Source organism: Chamaea fasciata, unplaced genomic scaffold, assembly GCF_029207755.1.
Source record: "Chamaea fasciata isolate MVZ Bird 193981 ecotype frontalis unplaced genomic scaffold, bChaFas1.0.hap1 SCAF_1, whole genome shotgun sequence".
Classification (NCBI taxonomy): Eukaryota; Metazoa; Chordata; class Aves; order Passeriformes; family Sylviidae; genus Chamaea; species Chamaea fasciata.
The window spans coordinates 87960774-87981931 of record NW_027094086.1 but is presented as its reverse complement, the minus strand read 5'-3'; the positions used below and the strand labels follow the sequence as shown (position 1 = coordinate 87981931).

At 42.4% G+C, this 21158-nt stretch overlaps 2 protein-coding genes across 9 annotated transcripts in view; one reads left to right on the top strand and one right to left on the bottom strand.

Moving 5' to 3' along the window:
* MAK (male germ cell associated kinase) overlaps nt 1-7037 on the top strand; it is a 29380-nt gene extending 22343 nt beyond the window's left edge. For 7 of the 8 annotated variants that reach the window (XM_066188035.1, XM_066188005.1, XM_066187985.1 and 4 more), the window contains 3 exons: nt 1199-1273; nt 2781-2909; nt 5729-7037. In XM_066188035.1, coding sequence (XP_066044132.1) covers nt 1199-1273; nt 2781-2909; nt 5729-5883 — 359 coding nt within the window. In that variant the 3' untranslated portion in view covers nt 5884-7037. The remainder of the gene's footprint in view (nt 1-1198; nt 1274-2780; nt 2910-5728) is intronic. The other variant, XM_066188044.1, reaches the window with a different exon arrangement.
* Nucleotides 7038-9735: 2698 nt separating this feature from the next.
* LOC136292389 (transmembrane protein 14C-like) lies at nt 9736-13425 on the bottom strand. Its single transcript, XM_066188056.1, has 4 exons — nt 13221-13425; nt 12796-12897; nt 10760-10844; nt 9736-10535 (listed from the first exon to the last, which is right to left on the bottom strand). Exons 1-4 carry the CDS (start codon nt 13294-13296, stop codon nt 10484-10486), a joined length of 315 nt encoding a protein of 104 aa, XP_066044153.1. The 5' UTR covers nt 13297-13425; the 3' UTR covers nt 9736-10483.
* Nucleotides 13426-21158: the final 7733 nt, after the last annotated feature.

The window sequence follows — 21158 nt, the reverse complement described above, 5'->3', positions numbered from 1 at the left end:
GTACCTTGGTAACAACTCTGCAGCCATTGTCCAGCTAGCACGAGTCACTCTCCAAATACTTCAGTGCAAATAAACCACTCAGCTTTACATGCTTGTACAGCAAGAACTTCAGAAGGTTTGTTTACATGCAGATGCAGCACCCCTTTTTAATAGAACTTCAGTAGCCATTCTGCAGTGTCAACAAATCTGATTTTCCCCTCTGAAAGTCAGGCAAGCTGAAGTTGTTAATCTGAATTAACATGCAAGATTTTAGAAAGTGGAAAAACAACAGCACCTACCAGAATGTTTTGTGGAATATAAGAGGTTTTTTAAAGCAATCATCTTGTATATCTTGTTTTCTGAAATTAGAGTATCCATGTGCCTCAGAAGTAAATTATTTATAAATAATCTTGCAAGGGAATCGGGCACAGAAAAGCAAATAGCTGCTTCCAAAAGTTTTCATCAATAGGCTAGACATCTACTGGCTGAACTGCACTGAAGATAAAATTAGGATGAATGCTAATAGTAGAAATCCTGCCTTTGTCTTACTACCAAAAATTTAAAGAAAAAAAGCACTAAAACTGATTGGTTTTTGTTTGAAAGTACTTGGTATTATTTCCATCAGTATCTTAAATTGCATGTGATGTTCATGTACTGGGGAGACAGCAACATTTAAGATGCACATGAAACACATGGAACCAGGATAGATGGATCACAGAAATACAATACATTTAAACTATATCTTTTCTCTTTTCATATTGACAGTCTGAAAATTGACACTGCTGTGTTTAAGTAACTGTGTATAGTTTATTTAAGTGGGCTTTTTTTTTCTTACAGCAGCCACAACATTGCTCTAAGGCAAAATAAGAGGAAATTGTTACAAATGCTTTATTTATGAAGGATTGTAAGTTTATGATCAGTCAACTTTGAAGATATAACCAAGTCCTTGAAATTGTAAATGGAATGTAATTGCATTGTTGGTAAATCATATTGTTAGTCCATAATTAGAATGGACCTTGTAAAGTAACCTCTTGGAGTAACATTTTCTGCTTAAGAAAACAAGGATAAGATATGATAGTTACTAATGTGTCAGATATTCATTGTTGCTTGCTTTTTTCCTTCCTCATTTCTTTTACATCACCTAAATTGTTTCTTCATACCCTTCTTCTAAAGTTCTGTCCTTCCATCTTTTTCTTCCTTTAATTTTTCTTGTCTACAGATGAGAACTTAATTATACCTATTGAAAAGCTATCATGCAAAGAAAGGTTGAATGAAAAATTAGAAGATTCAAAAGGTAATTTATAGCAATTATAGCCTGGTTCTTTGTACATTTCCTATTTATGTTTTAAAGTTTCTTATAAAAAAATTACATTTATAATGCAGGATCCTGGTGATCGTATACTGCCATTTTCAGTTGCAATCTGTTTTGTCAAACCTTGCTTTCTTCATTATGGCTTCTTCTGGATTCTTGGAATTTACTGTGCTTTAAAAGACAGAGAATATTTTATTACCCTAATCATAACCCACAGCAGGTCACTGGATAATGGTGAGGAAATGATCCTAATGTAGCATGTGCATGTCCCCTCAGGGATGGCTTGTTCGTGACAGCACTCGGGACTTGCACCTTTTCCTGCATTGCACTGATCTAACAGTGCTGTGCTTGCACAGGTTTTGGTGGAGTTACCTTAGAGTAAAAGGGAGGAAACTCAGAGTTCCAGGCTGCCTAGTTTAGTTTTACAGTTCCACTGCTCTGAAATTATCACACAGGTCTGGGAGTGTTTGTGTGAAGAGGAACATTATGGGATTGCCCAAAGGCCAAAGGTTTAGGAAACAGAAGAACTGGCAAAGCAGATACTGTTTTACTTTAACTACCATCGAAGCTGTGATGAATGTGTTCACAGTTGATAAAGGTCAAAATAAACTACTGTGTATAGTCTTCTACTTCACAAATTTAATACTGCTGAACACAGAACCTTACCACTAGAGAAAAGCATTTCTCTCAAGACATTGTGCCAGCACAGTCTTAACATTGTCCCAGGTGATGACGGACATGAAGACAGTAAAGAATTTTCTTGGATCTGGGAGTAAGTATTGTAACAGATCACTCTTCCACTGGACACTAATTTTGGTACTAATTTTGTGTGTACATGCACAATGCTTCCCAGCTTCTAAATGAGGATGGTTATGTCAAACTTCCCGGGGTAGTGCTGTTTTAAAGAAAGATCTGGACCAAAACTAGGCACAAACAGAATTATAACCAGGGTTAAAGAGAGAGGATAATTAGGTCTGACTTTTATAGCAGGCCTTCAGCTGTGGGAACTGTCAAAGTCAACTTCAAGTGGTGCACCCCTTTCCACAACACACATTGGATTCCATTCTTTTTGATAGATTTAGGCCAAACATGTTGAGCACTAGGGTAGTACTGAGCGCTAGTTAAACCAGCTTCCAGTAAAGGAAGTAGATGTAAACAAAAGGTAAGACCCTCTATTTCTGTGCAACTCAGTGTAAACCTTTCTGTGTGATCTTAAGTTTAGTGGAAGTACTAATAAAATGCTCTTTGTCTTTATTCCTGCTGAACTTCTGTCTTCTAAGTGCTGAAAAAGGTCCAGTTAATATACAAAGCAAAGAACGAATTCAATGAAAGAATGTTCGCTTTTCAAGAGACAAGCACGAGGGAGTGTTTAAAGAACACTCATACTTGGTACTCTTGTGGTACTGCAAATATAATTTGAAGCGACTGTAGAAAGTAGGCAGAGTTTTCTGAATGCAGCTGAAAATTCTAAATTCTGTAATGTCAACAGGAAATCCTGGTTTTTTAAGTAGTGCTGTTTACAACCCATCGGGACTATACACCCCTTCCTTCCATAAAAAAGAAGCTGGATCAGCTGGACAACGGATACAGCTAGCACCTCTTGGTGCACCTGTATCAGGTAAGAAATATTCTTTTACTACTTATATCCAGGACAAAGAGAAATGTTCATTTTCCATGCTTCCTAAGAGATGGATTAGCTCTTGGTAAGGTTTTCCTCAAGTTTTGTAAATGAAATTGTAGGGAATAAATTCCTCTTGATACAAGTGTACTGCATGTAGGTGCCTAGAGACTGTCCTGATCTTTGGAGAAACTACTGCTACTAATTCTTGTTAGATAAAAGAGAAAATAATTACAGAAAGTGCAAAGAAGATTTGGACCATTTGTTAAACTATTGTTCATTAGTGCTGATGGGCTAAGCAGAATTGTAAAACCATGTAACTCCACAACTCTATAGTAAACGGTCATGTAGTTGGGACTCCATTAATTTGTTAAAAACAATGTGAAGTATGTTCTGAATGTAACTGCTACCTTGGATCCTCTGCACTGCTGGTGACATGATGTTGGAATTCTGGAAACTTGGATTTTGGGATTTTAGTATATAGCAATACATGTGAGTGAAGATGGAGGGCAGTCAAGCCAGAACTGCCACAACATTCTGAGCACCTTCTTCATTGTCACGTTTCTGATTCAGAAAAGATGAACAGAAGTGCTCAGGATGCAGGAGAAACTGGTTTACGAGTGAAGATTGAGAGCTGTTGTCCACACCCAGCAGCCCACTTCTCCAGTTACTTCAGAGGAAATAGCAAGGCCCTAAACCACTGGTGAATTGTTTAACCAAAGGGTCCATGGCAGACCAATCTGATATGGTCTTGCTTAATAATGTTGTCTTTTCGCTGATGTGCTCCTTTGAGTTACCTGTTCTCCTTGCAAACTTGCAAGTGGCTTCAGAGAACTGGACCAGGAGGGAAGTAAAGAGATGGCACACAAATATATATATATATATGTATGTATGTATGTATGTATGTATGTATGTATGTATGTGTATATATAATATGCTTAGATGTATGCATATTCTGTGTCTGACTTGATCAGAAGCCCACCAAGGAAGGTTGGAGCTGCACTTCATTATCTTATTGATTCACTGTTGAAACAGAACTGTGAGAGTTGATTTGTCACAATGCATGGATCAGAAAGTTCACAGGAGGACAAAATCTGCAATTCTCTCTAGACTGCTGTGAATAGTGCAAAAAAAATCACGTGTGGGGTTCCAAAGGAAATAAAATTTACTGTTAATCTGTGATTAGAAATGGAATGTGTGTAGTAGAAGTCAGAAAGGCTGGCAGATGGAGGTCAATTAATATCCTTTTCCATGTCCTGGAGAAGAACAAGAATCCTATTGCTTAAGCCACTGGTATTTAGCTTAAAGTCTTCAGACTTGTATGGGATGAGAGATAAGGACAAAGCAAATGGCAGGTTTTACCTCCTACATGTCAGTATTTGAACATTTGAACATTGATTCTTTGCTTTATATTATCCAAAATGCAGTAAGTTATGCTCTCAATTGGTTTTGCTCTTTTAATTTTGTTAAAATTTTTTTTACCATAATTTAATGTAGTATACAAGATCCATTTTTCTGAGAATACCAGAGAAGTGACCTTTATTACCAAGATAGTGTAGGCTGGAATCATCCTTGCTGACAAAAGATAGGAAATGCCAGCCTACAATAAAAAGAAACAGTTTTCAAAGAAGTGGAGACCCGACCCCCAATTTCAGCTCCTTGATGTTCCCCCTTTTTAAGTGTCTTGATCCTCATCTGTTCCTTAACAGGTTCAATCCACTGCTGAAAAACACTACCAAAACCAGGTGGTTTTCTCTAAGAAACAGAATAATACCTAGGCACCAAAAAACCCATTTAATTTATATGTTAAATTTTGTTTTAAAGAGTATCGGTACATAATAAGACAAAACTACAAAGTAGGAATGGAAGGGGCAGGATCTACCTTAGGAATGCTAAGGAAACAAGGATAAGGTATAGCAGGAGTCTGGATAAAAGGGGTCCTGGCTGACTGATTTTAAAGACTTGGGAAATTGTTGAATTGGTCATGAATATGAAGAAATGTCAGCCCCTGCAGCAGGGCAATTACTTGAATCACCTGAAACTCGAGGAAGTAGCATCTACCTGAAATGTCAGAAGGGGAAACCTGAATAGGAAGGCCAGGAATACAGTAGTGCGCTACTGCTAGTGCCTGAGATCAGGTGGGTGCCAATATTGAGAGAAAAAAAGCCTTCAAACTTGGAATAAATCCTATGAAATCAATGGAGAAATGGGAAATGGAGCAAAGAAGGCTTGCCACTAAGTACACCAGGAGTTCTGAGCTAAGCAAAAGGGGAATAAAAAGCATAAAATCTCAAAAGGAACAAGAGGGTCTCTAGAAGCTTTCAGTCTAAGCTGTCTGAATCTTAATCAGTTTATCAATGTTATAATTACATGCTTTTTTAAATATTTGAGATAAAACACTTTCATACTGTAGCAGTTTTGTAATAGAATACAGAGCTGTAGGCATTTGCATCAGTTTTTCCACTGAATTTTATTTTCAGCACTTTCTTGAGGGATTGCTGCAAAACAGCTATTCAGCAGGTGAGAATAAAACACAAACTATTGGAAAAAAATAATCTTATCTAAAAACAAGCTTAGGCAACATAGTCTCAGTCACATGGTGTGATTCTTGGGGTTGTCCTGTGAAGGGCAGGAGTTGGACTCTACAATCCTTGTGAGTCCCTTCCAACTCAGGGTGTTTTATGACATGGGAGACCAAAGCTCCCTGCTACATTAGCATCCTTGAGTACCATGTTATCTGTAAGTTCTCATTTTTTTCTCTGTAGAGGAGTAAAGTACCTTTTTAGTCGTAATTAATTCTGAGTTCTTGTTCCTTTCAGATTATTCCTGGAAAAATAAAGCTGCTCGTCCTCCATTACCAGGTTCAACTTTCAATGCAGCAGGAAAAAACATGAGTATCTTAACTCGGCCCCCAACGATTCAGCGAGTACATGGGAGAACTGACTGGGTGGCCAAATATGGAGGAAACAGATAGAAAATACCATCCTGTGTGGATATTACATGCTCTATGTTCAGCTCTCCAGCACTTGGAAACCTGAAAGGCCTATTTGCTCCAGCTTTTTCTAAGACTATGCAATAGTAAAGAAGAAAAAAAGACCTTGTGTTTTATTACCTGTATAGTACATATAAGACTGTGTAAAATACTGGCTGTAAAGTAGGATGCAATGAAGTATTGTACAACACACATTGCCAAAACTGAGAAGTAGATTTCACACACTGTTTTCTACAGATAGATCTCCTGTTCTCGTACTCTTTGGAACAAGTAGGGTTAGGGTTGTTCATCCAGTGCAACATCTGCTGCTGGGATGTGCCTGAAACACACAAGCAGCATGAAGAAGAGCTGAAGCAGAACAGCACCAAGCTTCCAAGTGTTAGGCTGGTTCCTTAGCAGGAAGATGAGAGTGAAAGCACAGATCTGACTTTGTGAAGAACATCAGTCTCCTGCAAGGATTTCAGAACTCACTTGTAACTAAGAGATACTCAGGGTCTGTAAGATGCAAATATTCATGTAGCAATGAGAACTGGAACCCTTGTAGTAGGACATAGACAATCCACTGATAGATACTACACAAGGAAGGTCTAGAAATCTGGCTGATAGAGGGCTGTTGAATGATATAGCAATATTGGAAAATAGCTGAACAAGTACTGAATACTATTTACCAAGCTGTGAATGAAGCCTAACAATCAGATTCTGCTGTTTCAATTACCTTATTGCCATTTTTTGTCAAAAATCTGTAGAGATTTATCTCCATCCTGTCAGGGGAGTGTCACAGTGACCTTTTAAAAAGCCTAAATTGCTGCAGTCTGTCAGTCATTTCAAGGGTGAATCAGCCAAAAATGCCTAAGTTATCACTAAACTCTTGTTCCTACATGTCTTTATTAGGAGATCAGACTAAAAAAAAGTTTGAATAGGCTATGTGAGGAAGAATATCAATCTGTTCTTCAAAGACACTGCTTTCTGTTTTAGATCTTAAAGGCCAACTGAGGTACCTGAAAACACAGACAAACTTTAATAATTCAGTATGTCACTGTTTATATGCTCATTCAGTACTTTCCCCTGCTTTTATGCTAACTTTTATAATATTATTGCCCAAAGGACTTTGCAATGTACAATAAATTGTTTATTAGGATGTTGAGCTGGGCTACTTCTGTTAACAGCTGCATTTAGAATAAATGCTTTAGACTTTATAGTAACATTAAGCTTGCTATTTTAACGTACAAACTGAGTATGCTCTTTAAAGATATAAAGTTGTTAATGATGACTTGAAGCATTGCAAAAAAGATTTATTTGTATGGCTTTTATAAATGGATATTAAAATTTAAACTCCTCTTGTTGACCCAATGTCAATATGGGTTACATTAACTTCCTGGAAAGCAATTTAATATAAAACAGTTGTACGAAAAAGTCAAATATGTCATTAGAAAAATTGTACCTAAAGAAAATGCTGCATTTTTAATACCGTAAGAGCTATGCAAAGATAGGGCTGTCAGGTTAGTAATGCACTAGAGAGTTTAATTCAATTGCCACTGGTCTAGGATTAAATATTTGTCATTCCCTTAGTACTAAGAGATGTCCCTATGCTACTTAAATGCATCTTAATTTAACTGCAGAACATATCTTTAACTTGCTATGGCAATGAAGGACACCCTCAGACAGTTTGTAACAGGCATAAAAGCTATAATTTTATAATTTAAAAAACAAAACGAATTAATCACTCATCTCTAGTACAATGCCAGTGACAGTTAAAATCACAGACTGGTCAAGGAATTAACTGATAATGTGCCGATAGCTCATGTGTCTGTGAGTCACCTTAGAGCAGAAAAATAAACAGGTACTATTTATGACACTAAATATGGTTAGAAAAAACTTGCTGTCCTTGTCACACACTAATGAACCTTGCAAGGGCTTTGACATAACCAGATCAGTCTTCACTTGTCCACATGCAAAGCACGACAACAGTCAAGTCATTCTTGTTGCAAACAGCAAGAAAAGGCTAACAGGCTTTGAACAGTCATTTTAACTCTGATTCATTGGCACACATTGGACTGCTAGTGCAGAAATGCTTAAAAAATATTCTATGCTAATAAAATCTCAAGGGGGTCAAGAGTATGTAAGGCTAAGATTTTTCTCTTGTCCTTTTGCCTGTATTACTGCTGTTTTTCCTGAGCATGAGTGTTCTACCACAAGTTCTAAATTACTTCTACCAGCAGTTCTCAATTCAACCTGTTGCTTTCCCAAGCTCAGGAAACAGCAACATGGGTTCACATTTTGATCTAAAAGTTTAAAAGCATACCAGTCCAGTTTTCTGCTTTCTGTTGTCTTTTTTATTGTTGAAGACAACTGCAGTTCAAATTCACAAGTTATCTGATTTGACAGCAGCATTATACGATTATGAAACTGCTGGGTCATGGCTTTTCTCAGTTTATTGCAGGAGATGCATTTATGTTTGCATCCTACTCCTACAGAAGAAAACTGCTTCAACAGTAATATGAAGAGGCATAAAAAAACCCAAACCAACAAACCATAAAGCAGTTTAAAGAGAAGTCTCTGAAATGCTAATGTCTGGCTTACTAACTTTCTCAAATCAGAACAAAGACATGGAGACACCTGCCCACCACTGCTGGGTCCTGGGCTGGAATTAGGCACTTAAAAGGGTGACCTATTAAAGCATCTGCTGTCCTGCACACCCCTTATTTCTATGCAGGGAGGCAGAAGAGAAACAAAAATACAGGTGATCACCTGAAGCTGGACTCTGCAGGGTGATGAATAAGGGTTCTAAGAAGATGCCCTGAGCACAGTTCCCCATCCAGATCTGTCTGTGCTCAAGCCAGCTGTGACCCAAGCTGTCTGGCCTGGGACCAGGCTGCTGAGACTCCTGCTGGAGCTGCATCTCTTCCTGGCCACGTCCCTGCAGATCTGGAACTGACTGACCTGGCATCCTGGCCTGACCTCAGCCCTGCCTCATCCCTGTGACTTGCCTGGCAAACCACTGCCCTGCTGGCAGAGCCTGGCTGTGGCCAGTGGCCCAGCTCTGCGCCTCCTGCTCACGCAGCACAAGGTCACTGCCCCGCCTGTTTTGCCGCAACAAGGAAAGGAAAGCCACAGGAAGTGACCCTCCTGCCAAGGTACTACCCTGATACTCAGGGAATTCTGAGCAACTCCAGTCTCACCAATCTAATGGATAGGCCCTCTTGCTTCCATCTCTCAGTACCAGGCACCAAAGCAAAAAGGTTGAAGAAATCGAAGCTCAGGATCTGTGCAAAAAGGGACATAAGTTAAATGAGACCAGAAAAGGGATACATTACCATCCATGTGTATCTTCCAGGGTATTTCTCTATGGAAGGTTTATATTTAGAATGATTTCAGGCATTAAGGGAATCAACTGAGGACAAAGACTGATCAAATAAGCCCTTTGGTCTTTAAATAAACTTTCATACAGTATCTTCTAAATCTAAAATAGATTATCCCCTCAGAAAAAAAAAACACAAACCAAAAACCAAAAACACAAAGAAAAATAATTAAAAACAAAACAAAACAAACACCAAAAAAACACCCACCAAACAAAAAATAACCCAAAAAAAACCAAACTCCAAACTAAAAAACTTTAATATAATGCTTGTCTGATTACGTGGTCTGTATGCTTTTGTGCTCTCTCCCTCCCAGTGCAGATTTTTATATTTACAAGTTACTAGATTCAGGGATAGAATAGATTATTTATACAATTCATGCTCGTAAATACATCCTGACACCCTGCAGGAAAGGCAGCAAACTGTATCAATCCAGATGAACAATCAGAGACAAAGAAAGCTATGTAGAACACAAAAGTTTGCAATAGTAATTTCTTAATTTATTTAAAATAACATTTTATTAAAGCTGTGCCTACAATTCAGTAGTACCTAATAAAAGATTTTTTTTTATTTATGAGTAGTAATCTGTAAAAGTGAAATGAATTACATGAATGACATACAGCTGAGGTTACAAGTGATTGCAAGGCATGGGTTGCATTTATTCCATTACAGCGGAGCCTTGACAGCCAGCTCTATGATTGTGTTTTGTGTGACCAGGTTCTAACATACAGTGTTGGGAGAACAAACTCCCTGACTGACAAACACTGTGAATGGATAAACTGGCATGGAAAGGGAGATGGAACATCATAAGCACGTTTATTGTATTAATGACTAGTGACAAATTGGCAGCTCCTCTCCCCTGGTTTTAGAGCTATACATGATTTTAGAAGGACAAGTCAGATGTACATTTAAGCTTCAATCCTGCAACTGTCTGAATGCAAGGGCCAGGAGGTCTTTGCCGACACTAAGATGCAGGACCAGAAGCTTGACTAATGCTATACTCATATTTTCTTGCTTGCTTTCAGTGCAGAAAATGTTAAGACAAATACCATGACAAGGGCTCTCCATGTCGGTCCTTTAAAAACACAACCCATGTGCATTAGGATATGAAAAATACAGCGCACAGGTAGCAGTGCCTTTTCCACTTATGTGCAGCACATTTAGGCAGTTGCATTTTTGGGCTTCTCAGTCATGTGTCTTCAAGTCACTTGATGCAGATTTATGGCTTAATAGGTTTTTTCCATCATCTGCAATCCAAGCCGTCCAACCATCAGTAAACTGTGGAACAGAGTAGTTGTTATAAAAAGAGGGAGGTAGAGGCAAAAATCCCATAAAGAACAAGAAGGAAGAAAACACATCATTTCATTTAGCTGAACACCACCACAGGATCTCATTTTTCACAGACCTTACCATGTAACCTTTTTAAAACAATATAATCCACAAGTAAGTTAAAAAAAATGTTTATTCAGTAACACAGACAAGAACAAAGGACAAGTGGTTACCTGGCACCAGCAATTATTCCGGGCATGGCCTTTTTGGAGTTGTAAAATCTCATTCCCATAACAGCAGTCAAGGTGCCAGACGCCACTGTAGGAAAGAAGTCCAGTCAGAACCATTTGACACAGAAATGCCAGCGCAGCATTGCCACACTTGGACACTGAGCAGCACCAACCTAAAAACAAACCTACACATACAGACAGGAATTCCTCCCTCTGTGAGTAAACAATTTGATTTTCTTCAGCATCAAAGCTGTCATTACAAGCTTCTCAGCAGCTTTGGTAAGCATGGCCCACTGCTGAGGAAAAGGGAGGATATCTCAGCAGGGTTGAGACCATGGTCTGATCACCTATAAACTCTAATACTCTGAACAGGTCACTAGCTCTCCCTCAACCCTTATTTGCAAAAGAATGATTATTCCCTCAAACACAGGCAGAAGGCTGGGATGGTGACAGTATTCACTATGTGGGAGGTAAATACTATTTACACTTCCCATTTCTCTGTGACATTCTGAACTGGAAAGTGGCACTAAATACTACAACAGGAAAGAAAACAACTCCACTGGAAAATATGATCAGGAAACAGCAATCCAAAGGATCAAACTGAAAGAGCAATTAACATCTTAGACATTACTCCAAATTATTTTATCTCTCAATGTGGAAAAGGAATCCCATCAACATTCACATGAAATTTACAGGGCCATTGTTTCTTTGAAGAAGAAAGGCAGGTCAAAGTGCTGTATACCTTTTTCCAAGTTTGTCTGCATCACACAGGGAAAAGCTGTTCTAGAGATATTCTGTCAAGGTTCTATTTCTGCATTTCTACCCCTGATGTACTGGGGCAAACTTATAGCTCTGCGGGAGCCACAGCTGCACACTGCAATGAGGGCTGAGGAGGTGAGGAGGAATGGATGGATGGATGGATGGATGGATGGATGGATGGATGGATGGATGGATGGATGAAGAGCTGTACTAGACAGTGACACATCACTGCTTTTAAGAGGTCCGTTTGAAAGCACTCCATGTACCACATCAGGATATACAAAAGCTGCTCATCCCTCTTCCATGACACTGCCTAAAAAACCGTGCCAGAGATGCACAGCCACTCCCATAGCATGCCAGAGTGGAAGGATAGTTCACAAATGGGAATTGTGCTTTACAGTGAGCTGCATTTTACATTTCATTCCTTACTGACAAGGTTGGTCGTCTACAGTGGCTTCATAGAGCTGTTCAGCACGTTAGTCTTATTGGTTTAAAATAGTCTTAAATCACTGTAAAGCTATAGTATCATAGCACTAGTAACACTATGGAGTATTACAGAATTAGCAGGATCCTCAAGAAGTCATCTAGGATACCCTAGTGCCTAAAGGAATGACCAGTTCCTGATAGTGGTTTAACCAGATACTACACTCCTGCAGCAAAGGAACTCCCTGAGGTTCACCTGAGTGCTTCATAATACTTTCCACAGTGATTTCATCCCTCCCCTGAAGAGTTAACTGCAAGCTTAATACGCACAATTTCTTGTAAGTTTTACTGTAAGCAAGCAGAATAGATCACTCCCTCTTTTCTTTTACATTCTGTTTCTTCCAGAGTGCGTGATGCATTGGAATACGTACTGCTTCCCTGAGATGCTTGTGCAAACCAGGGTTCCATAAGGCCACACACCACCTGTCACAGTGCTGTCACTATTGCAAAAATAGTGCTTATTCCACCACCACAGGCTAAAAACGCTGCTTCACAACCAAAAATTTTCCACGTATGTTTCCTGCACCTAATGTGTTGGTGTAACACATTTCCTCATCTGGCAGAGGAGACAGGTGTTTCTCACCAACTCTGGATTCAAACAGGACAATCCAGGTTTACGACCCAGGTATCAGCTCTGACACAAACACCTCCTGGCTGTGGGCAGGAGGTCCTGCCACCACTTACAACATCTGTACAGGTAAAAGGGCAGAGGGCAGCTGAAACATGCTCGAAAAAAAAAGGTTGCTCTTCCCACCGCTACCAGTAACACTCAGTACTCGGCTGCCGAGCAAACTTACCGAGGGAAAGCCACACATTCTTTGGATCTTTGGAGTGCTGGTAAGCGCCTAGTCCCGCTAAGCCGCCAAAGAGAAGGCCGGCAGCCAGAGAAGGGACGCTGCCTTGAATAAAAAATAAAGCAGTCAGCGGAAGAACACACACAGTCAGCCTGCGCATCAAACGAAAGCACTTTGCGAGTTCCTCGTACTAGTAAATCCACAAAACCAACCCAACCAAAGCATTCGGGGTTAGGCTGAGGGGGCTGGGGAGTTTTTTAAAGATACTTTGCAGACCTCCGCGAGCACCGTTTCGACGGCAACAAGGACTCTGCGGGACTCGCGGGGTCACAGCCGGCAGCGGCCCCGGGGCGGAGCAGAGGGAAGCTGAGCGGGGGCTGCCCGCGGGCACGACCGGGACGGGGACAGCCACGGCCACCAGCACCCACCTGCCTTGGCGTAGCCCGCGACACCGCCCGCCGCCACCAGCGCCGCGTAGCCGAAGCCCAGCCAGTCGTACTCCATCTGCGGGCAGCCACGGAGACCCGCGCAGGGCCGGGCAGGGCAGGGCAGCGCAGCGCCGACCTTGGGCCGCCCTCCCTCCGTCCCTCCGTCCCTCCCTCCCGGCCCGGCCGCCCCGGTGCCGCCTCCCGGAGGTCCCGCCCGGCGCCCGTGACGGCGTGCGGGGAGGGCCCTCGCCGCCGGCAGCGCCGTGGCCGTGCTGGATCCTCTCTCCAGGAGGATTTGGTTGGTTGATTGCCCATCAGTAAGACAGTTGGGAAGTCAGAAATGAAGCAGAAAACACCCGCCTCTCCTTTTCGTCCCAGGCTCGGCATCACCCCGGTCCGCCAGGGCCTGGGAAGTGAAGGTTGCGGTCGGTCCATCGCGCCTCTTCTGCGCTGCTGCTCCCTCATCGCACTCCTGCCGTGCCGTAGCGTGGGGTCCCTCATACGGGAGACAGTCCTGCACACAGCGTAGGTTCTTCCATGGGGTGCAGTCCTTCAGGAACAGGCTGCTCCAGTGTGGATCTTCTGCGTTGTCACAGGTCCTGCCAGCACACTTGCTCCAGGGTGGGCTCCTCTCTCCGTGGGCTGCAGCTTCCTCCGGGCACGTCCATCCACTCCAGTGTGGGCCGTAGGTGGATCACTGTTCCGTGGGCTGGCGGGGGTTAGCCCACCTCACTCTGGGCTGCACCGAGGGCTGCAGGGGAATCTCTGCTCTTGCAGCTGGAACACCTCCAGTCCTCCGCCTTTACTGACCTTGCTGTCTGTAGGGCTATTCCTCCCAAAAGGTTCTCATTCCTCTCTCCAGCTGCTGATGCTGTTGTGCAGTAAGTTCTTTCCACGTCATAAATACATTATCATGGAGGTGCCACCAGTGTCATCTTGAGTTTAGCCTTGGGCAGCAGCGGTCTGTCCTGGAGCTAGCTGACTGCCCAGCATGATGGTAGGTCCTGGTTGTCTCCTCTCAGAAACCATCCTTGCCCTGGAAGCCCAATCCAGATGTCAAAAGAAGGCATGTGGATTCCTCAGCAGCTCTGCTGAGGACTCCAGACACATGTGGAGCGATGGTGGTGTTGTGCTATGGGGTACAATCCCGAGCACCACCTGGAGCTGCATGCCCAGCCCTGCACTGGATGCAGTACTTTGTCCCGAAGGCAGGCTTGCTACCAGGTGCCCAGTGCCAATTCACTCACTGAGACAGGTATTTCCATTTTGCATTCTACTTTGCACAAAGTAGGGAGTTTGGTCTGCTCACTTATCATCAATACTTTACACTATGTATACGTTTTAACAAACTAATTGCACTATTTATATATTTTAACAAGCAAAGGCAGAAGCATTCATTAGTTACCTAACTTTTCTATAATTAGTACTTTACCCCCTGTCTATTTGCTTGTTATATCTCTTGCCTGTCATGCTAACTGGTCCACAGATGCAGTTCTTGTCTCATGTGAGTCTGGGGTCTGTTTTGAGTAGGTGGTCAATGAGTCAGTGGTTGTGATTGCCCACTGCCAGAATTTACGGCTGCCAGTTACTCCTCAGTTCTCCTGACTTCACTCCCAGTGGCTCTTGTCCAGACAGCCCATTCATCTTGGGATTGTCTTCTCTTTTCCTTAAAACAAAAGATCGGACAAGGATACAATATTCACAATGCAATTGCTTAATTATAACTGTCCAGCAACAGCTACCGATTAACCAGAAAAAAGTTGAAAAGTTTGACTCAAACTCCTGTTCAAATCCTGAGAGGCTTGGTATCAGACGCAGTCCCTGAAGGAGAGTGCAGCTCTCCTGGTCTGGGTCTGCAGAGGTGCCTGGGACTGACTGGCTGGAGAGCAGCTTTGCTGCAGCTTTCCTGCTCCTGGAGAGCAGGAAAGGTCTTGGACATTCTGGAGTGTCACAAGAAGTTTCCCACGTATGCACTTGGAGCAAAAGTGTGAGACAGCACCCTGGGCTGCATTAGACAGGTTTGGGCAAATGATCCTTCCCCTCAGCTCTGTGGTAAGACACAGCTGGAATCTTGGGAATTCTGTTCTAGGCTCAGCAGTGCAAGACAGGCATTGAGATACTGAAGGAGGTCCAGCAAAGGGCTCTCAAGATGATTAGGGGCTTGGAGCATCTTTCATGCAAGAAGTGTCTGAGAGAGCTGGAACTGTTCTGTCTGCGTGCAAAGCTCAGAGGATCCTTATTGATCCATATAAATATCTGATGGAAAAGGGTAAAGCAGGTAGAGCCAGGGTCTTCTCAGTGGTACCCACTGACAGCACAAGGGGTGATAGGCACAAGTTGAAATACCAGAAATTTCATTCAAGCATAAATTAAAACCACTTTCATTTTTTATGTGGCCAAACAACAGAAGAAGCACTCAGGCAGGCTCTGAAGTCTCCATCCATGGAGATATTCTTCCCCAAACTGGACACAGCTCTGACCATGCTTTGAGAAAGGAGGGTTGGCCTCGGTGGGCTTCAGAGGTCCCTTCCAATCCCAGCTGGTCCATGACTCTGTGTGGCACAAACACAGTGAAAGTGATGCAAATTTCTCAGCTGATCTCTGTCACCTCCCTTCCCATGTGTTGTTTGAGAACAGAGCACTGAGGTTTGTGCTTGTGACAAAATCTTCTATGTATTTTACAAAGGAATATGTCATTAGGCCCATGACACGAGACAAATTACCTTCTGACCTCTGGCAGGGCTTGTGCTTTAATGTGTACTCAAAGATTTACTGAACTTGGCAAGTTTCAAGTCCTGCCTCCAGAGCCACACAAATGACCTGTCGATTGTCCTTTCTGCTTTGTTTTTTCCCCACCTTCACTACTGAGGGTAGCCTGGATAGATTTGAGCCTGGATAGATTTGCAAGGGAAAGAAATTAGAAGTTCTGAAGCTGGACCACAATAAGCTGTGGTCTGACCAGTTCTTTCATAAGGCAATGAAGTTCCTCCATGCTGGCTTCCATAAGAGATTCTGAAGAGGTATGCAGGCTAGAACTCTGTTCTGTTTTATATGAACAGTTAAGAGTACAAATATATTTCAACTGAGAGAAAATTAATATGGTTGTCAGACTGTCATGAAACAAACAAAAACCAAACCCCAAGCCAAAACAAACAAGAAACCCTAAAACAAAACCAAGGAGGGCCATCTACTGCTCTTTTACAAGCTCTGTGTCAAACCAACAGTTTGCCACAGGTTATCTGGAAAAGCAGATTTACACTGAACAAATGACACTTACCAAAACAGTGTTTTTACCCTCTTTAGCTTATCACCCCTTCACACTCTGAGTTCATTCTCTCATGTGCTGTGTTTTCCCTTTCCCATCTTTGTTTTCCTTCTGCCTCCTTCCCATTTTTGTCCTAAGGCTTTCTCTGTTTTTTTTAGTTGTCCTCCTCTTCCCCATGTTCTCAGAGCTCCATGCCTGGAAAAGACTTAAGACAATGGATCTGTTATAAATGATAAGCCGAATCCGTGAATTAAAAATATTAATAACAAAATTTATTAATAAAACCAAAAAAAAATCAAGAATTTGAGAAATAGAAAAACCCCGATAAAACCACAACCAAAGAACAGTTCCGATCCCGGGAATCAGCGCTGGGTGAACTGAAGATCCTGCCCCTGTGGCACAGAGTCCCCCTCTGGTTCACAAATTCGGAGTGTGCAGGGCCCCATTTTTATACAGTTTTTGGGCTTGTGCAACCGATTACTTCATCGGCTCTTTGTGTAGTATGGTCCTCGATTCATATTCTTATGGTTTTCCTTTTTGGATGTGAATTCGGTGAATAGTTTTTCCGGGGAGACATAAACTTATGTCTGGGTTTACTGGAACCAGGTATTGAGATGTATGTCCTTGATGAGATTGGGATGATGGATATGGGGTGCTGAGCGCTCGGCCGATGGCCGATGATGGCAGTGCTCAACTCCATCACCTATGGGTGGTGCCTTCCTTTCTTTCGGCGATGGGTGATTCTCTGCTATTCGGCCGAGGAGTGTCTTCCCGGAACCCTGCATTCCTTAGGCTTAAAACATTATACGGTAACACACAAACTAACTCTACATAGGTTTATAAGGCATCATAAAAAGAAAACACGAATTAATCCTACAATATCTATCACAGATCACATTTGCTGAAAGTTGCAGCCTTTTGTGGAGAGAACTCGATTTGCATTTTTGTGCCATTAGATGGCCCGAAGCATCTGGCTAACACAGTGCTAATGATGGTCAGCAGTGACTTGCTGATCAAAACCAGGCTGGCTCCTTTGAAGCTGGACCTTTTCTTTTAGTTTAAGTACCTAATCAAATCAGATAGAAAGGTTTGGTGTTGCCTAGTTAATGCCATTGTTTTGCCTTGAGTGCCTATTTCTAGGCCTATTTCTAATGCCTGTTTCATGCCTCTTCAGGTGCCCCTCACAAAAATGACATTCACACACCAGCCTATTGTTTATCTGTGAGTGAGCCTTAATGCCCACATAGCAAACCAGCACCGTGCTGGCAGTCACCAGCCATGAGACAGCAGGATTTGCTAGGCAAAGACCTTTCCTTGGATGACCCTCTCTTACCAAAACTCTGAATCTTCCCTGGATTCCTAGTGTGGGGGGAGGACGGAGATGGAGCCAAAGCCATAGCTAGAAGATGGCACTGTGTATCTGGAGCAATAAAAATCGGTCTTTGTTTAAATCCATCGAGAATGATTTGCAGAGGGTCATCAAAAGTGCCCCTCTGCTGTGGAGTAATGCCAGTAAAACTTTTAAGCATTATGTCAGGCTATTCCATAGAAGTTTGTATAATCATAGGCTGGTTCCTGGTGAAGGCTGAGGGTGTTGATCTATTCCTGCACATCACGATGTAACACATTATGGTGACCTCTGAATCAGTGTGTCCCAATGGGTTGATTTTGAGGCCATCCTTCATTTTGTTTGCAGCACTTTAATTAATTGTTTGGTGCTGCTGATATCACTTCTGACCTCACAGTTCACATAAGTCAGAATTTTTGATGCTTTAACTCAATTAGAAGCCAGCAACTGATTCAGAAGCCAGTGAGCAGACAATCCTACTGACTGCTTCAGTTTTGTGCCTCTTGTGGCTATGCTATGATTTATTCATGGGTGCCAAAATTTCAGCCTTGCGTTTGTGGGTTTCAAAATTGTGATAAATATTGTAGGATTAATTGTGTTTTCTTTTTTATTACATTTTATAAAACCTATATAACTGTAGTCTGAGAGTTAGTTTATATATTACTGTATAATGTTCTTAAGCCTAAGGAGTGCAGGGTTCCGGGAAGACATTCCTCTGCCGAGAACCAGAGCATCACCCATCACCGAAAGAAAGGAGGGTGCCACCCATGGGAGATGGAGTTGAGCACTGCCGTCATCGGTCATCGGCCTAGCGCTCAGCACCCCATATCCATCATCCCAATCTCATCAAGGACATACATCTCAATACCTGGTTCCTGCAAACCCAAGCATAGGTTTATGTCTCCCAGAAAAAAACCATTCACCAAAATCACATCCAGAAAAGAAACCATAAGAATATGAATCCAAGACCATACACAAAAAGGAACCGATGAAGTAATTGGTTGCGCAAGCCCAGGAACTGTATAAAAATGGGGCCTTGCACACTCCGAATTTGTGAACCAGAGGGGATTCTGTGCCACTGGGGGCAGGATCTGCGGTTCACCCAGTGCCGATTCCCGGGATCAGAACTGTTCTTTGATTGTGGTTTTATCGGGGTTTTTCTATTTCTAAAATTCTTGATTTTTGGTTTGTATCAATAAATTTTGTTATTAATATTTTTAATTCATGGATCGGCTTATCATTTTTAACAAAAATGATGGGTTTGTGGTAGCTGTGTGCTCACAAATTAAGGGAGACAAGGTTTGAGGGATAAGGCAGAGGAATTGATGCAGCCAACAGAGGAGTGAGATATGCAAGAGAGCAAACTGAACCAGACTACAAGCTCACTGAAGTGTGCTTGGATTTTTCTCTCTTCTCATCTGTGGGTGCCCCTGGAAGTGTTCCAGGTCAGGTTGGATGGGGGCCTGATCTAGTGAATGACATTCCTGCCCATGGCAGGGATGTTGGAACTAGCTGATCTTTAAGGTCCCTTCCAACCTAAACCACTCTATAATACTGAGATTCTACATCCACATTGCTTTCATTTTTAAAGTGAAGCTGAAAGGATACCTCTATTTTTCCTTTTCCCTTTTGTTGTTGTTGTTTTGTTGTTTTGTTTTTTGGGTTGGTTTTTTTTTTTGTGTGTGTCACTAGGGGCAACCTGAGGAGCTGCCTGGCTCGTAGTCCTGGGATTATCTCTGCTATATCTCCTTTTGGGCTGGCACAAGTACTGCTTGGCCTCTTCGCAGAGGTATTGATACAGCTCAGACACAGACAGTTCTGGTCAGAGTGGGAATGGGAGGGCTGTGAGCCTGCTGGTTTTGGCTGGCACTGCTGCAGGACATCAAGCCACAAGCTTGGCCTAAGACTTGTCCTCCCTTCTCTTTAACAAATCCTGCTAGTGGACCTGCTGTTAGGGAATTTGTTGTAGGCCCCTCTGATGTCAGAGACACGCACAGAACATACACCTCCCCAGGCGTGGGGATTTTTGGTGACATTTGGGTGTGTTCAGCTAAGAGGAAAATCTCATGAAACCTGTGAGTTATTCTGCTGGCTTGGATCAGGCCCCACGAGCTGACTCATGTCTCAGCTCCCCTATTAACTCCACAGTGCCGTGCTGTGGGGTGGAAAACAAGCACCTGACTGTGCTTACTGCACCTGGAGAAATAGTGTGTCTGAGGAAGGTGAAAGCTTGTGAAGAAACCCTCAGCTCCCACATCTCACAGATAGGAGCCCCTGTAAGAGAAAGCTCCACTTAATTTGAGGTTTAGCAAGCATTGGCCCTGTCAGCTCATGCTTCCCATTGCAAATATTGTGCTGCAGAGCTGCCCAGCAGAGTACTCCATGTGTTGCAGTAATGGACAGCTAAAAAAACCCCCTGATGATGAGTTCAAGATAAAACAAGCCCCTGCAAGCAATGATGTTGTCTCCTCCCCACCACTGACAGGAGATGCAGTGCTAGCTCCCCCAAATGTCTTCTCCTTGCCTCACACACAGAATGGCAGAAGAGGAATACATGCTGCTTCTGTCTTTCATTTTTGATATATTGAATATCTCAGATGCCAAGGAAATAAGGAAAAGCGTGGCAGTATCTACACCAGGCACAGTCATGGAGCATCACACAGCACATAAAAGCACCCTTGATGTTACAAGTGCACAAATGTTGAGGAAAGGGAACTTGATGATTTTCTTCATAAGCATGAATACTAATCCCAAAGTGATGGCAGCCTGTGCAGATGTACTTGTTATAGCTTCAGACCTTTTTCCAGTGGGGTTCTGAGCCCCTGCAAGGATGGAGACTGCCCAGCCTCCCTGGACAGCCCGTTCCTGTTCTCGGTTTAATGTCCTTGGAGTCAAAAGGCTGCAGTTCCACATACATCCTACAGTGAGATTTCAGCTCTTTGGACAAGGTGTGCAGAAGTCTTCGGGAGCAAATAGGCAGAAAGGCATCCAGTGGGTTGTCTAAGCAAGTCAAATTGACTGCAGTGGAAAGTCTGACTTGCTTGGAAATCCCATTAGAGAGAGCAGCATGTCCTTTGCATGCCCCATCTTGGTCAGGGTTTCGGTGAGTGACTGAACAAAACAGAAAACTTTTCTGTTTTTTTTTTTTTTTAATATTGATTCAGAAATATTGTGTTCTCCATTCAGAATTAATTCAGAATTCTGAATTCAGATTTTTTTTTTGCCATATTTATAGAAGACAAGGAGGTACAGAAAAAGGATCCCAGGCTCTCTATGTGGGAGTGCACCACAGCTGCTGAACTGAATCACTGCTGTTACTGTTGTG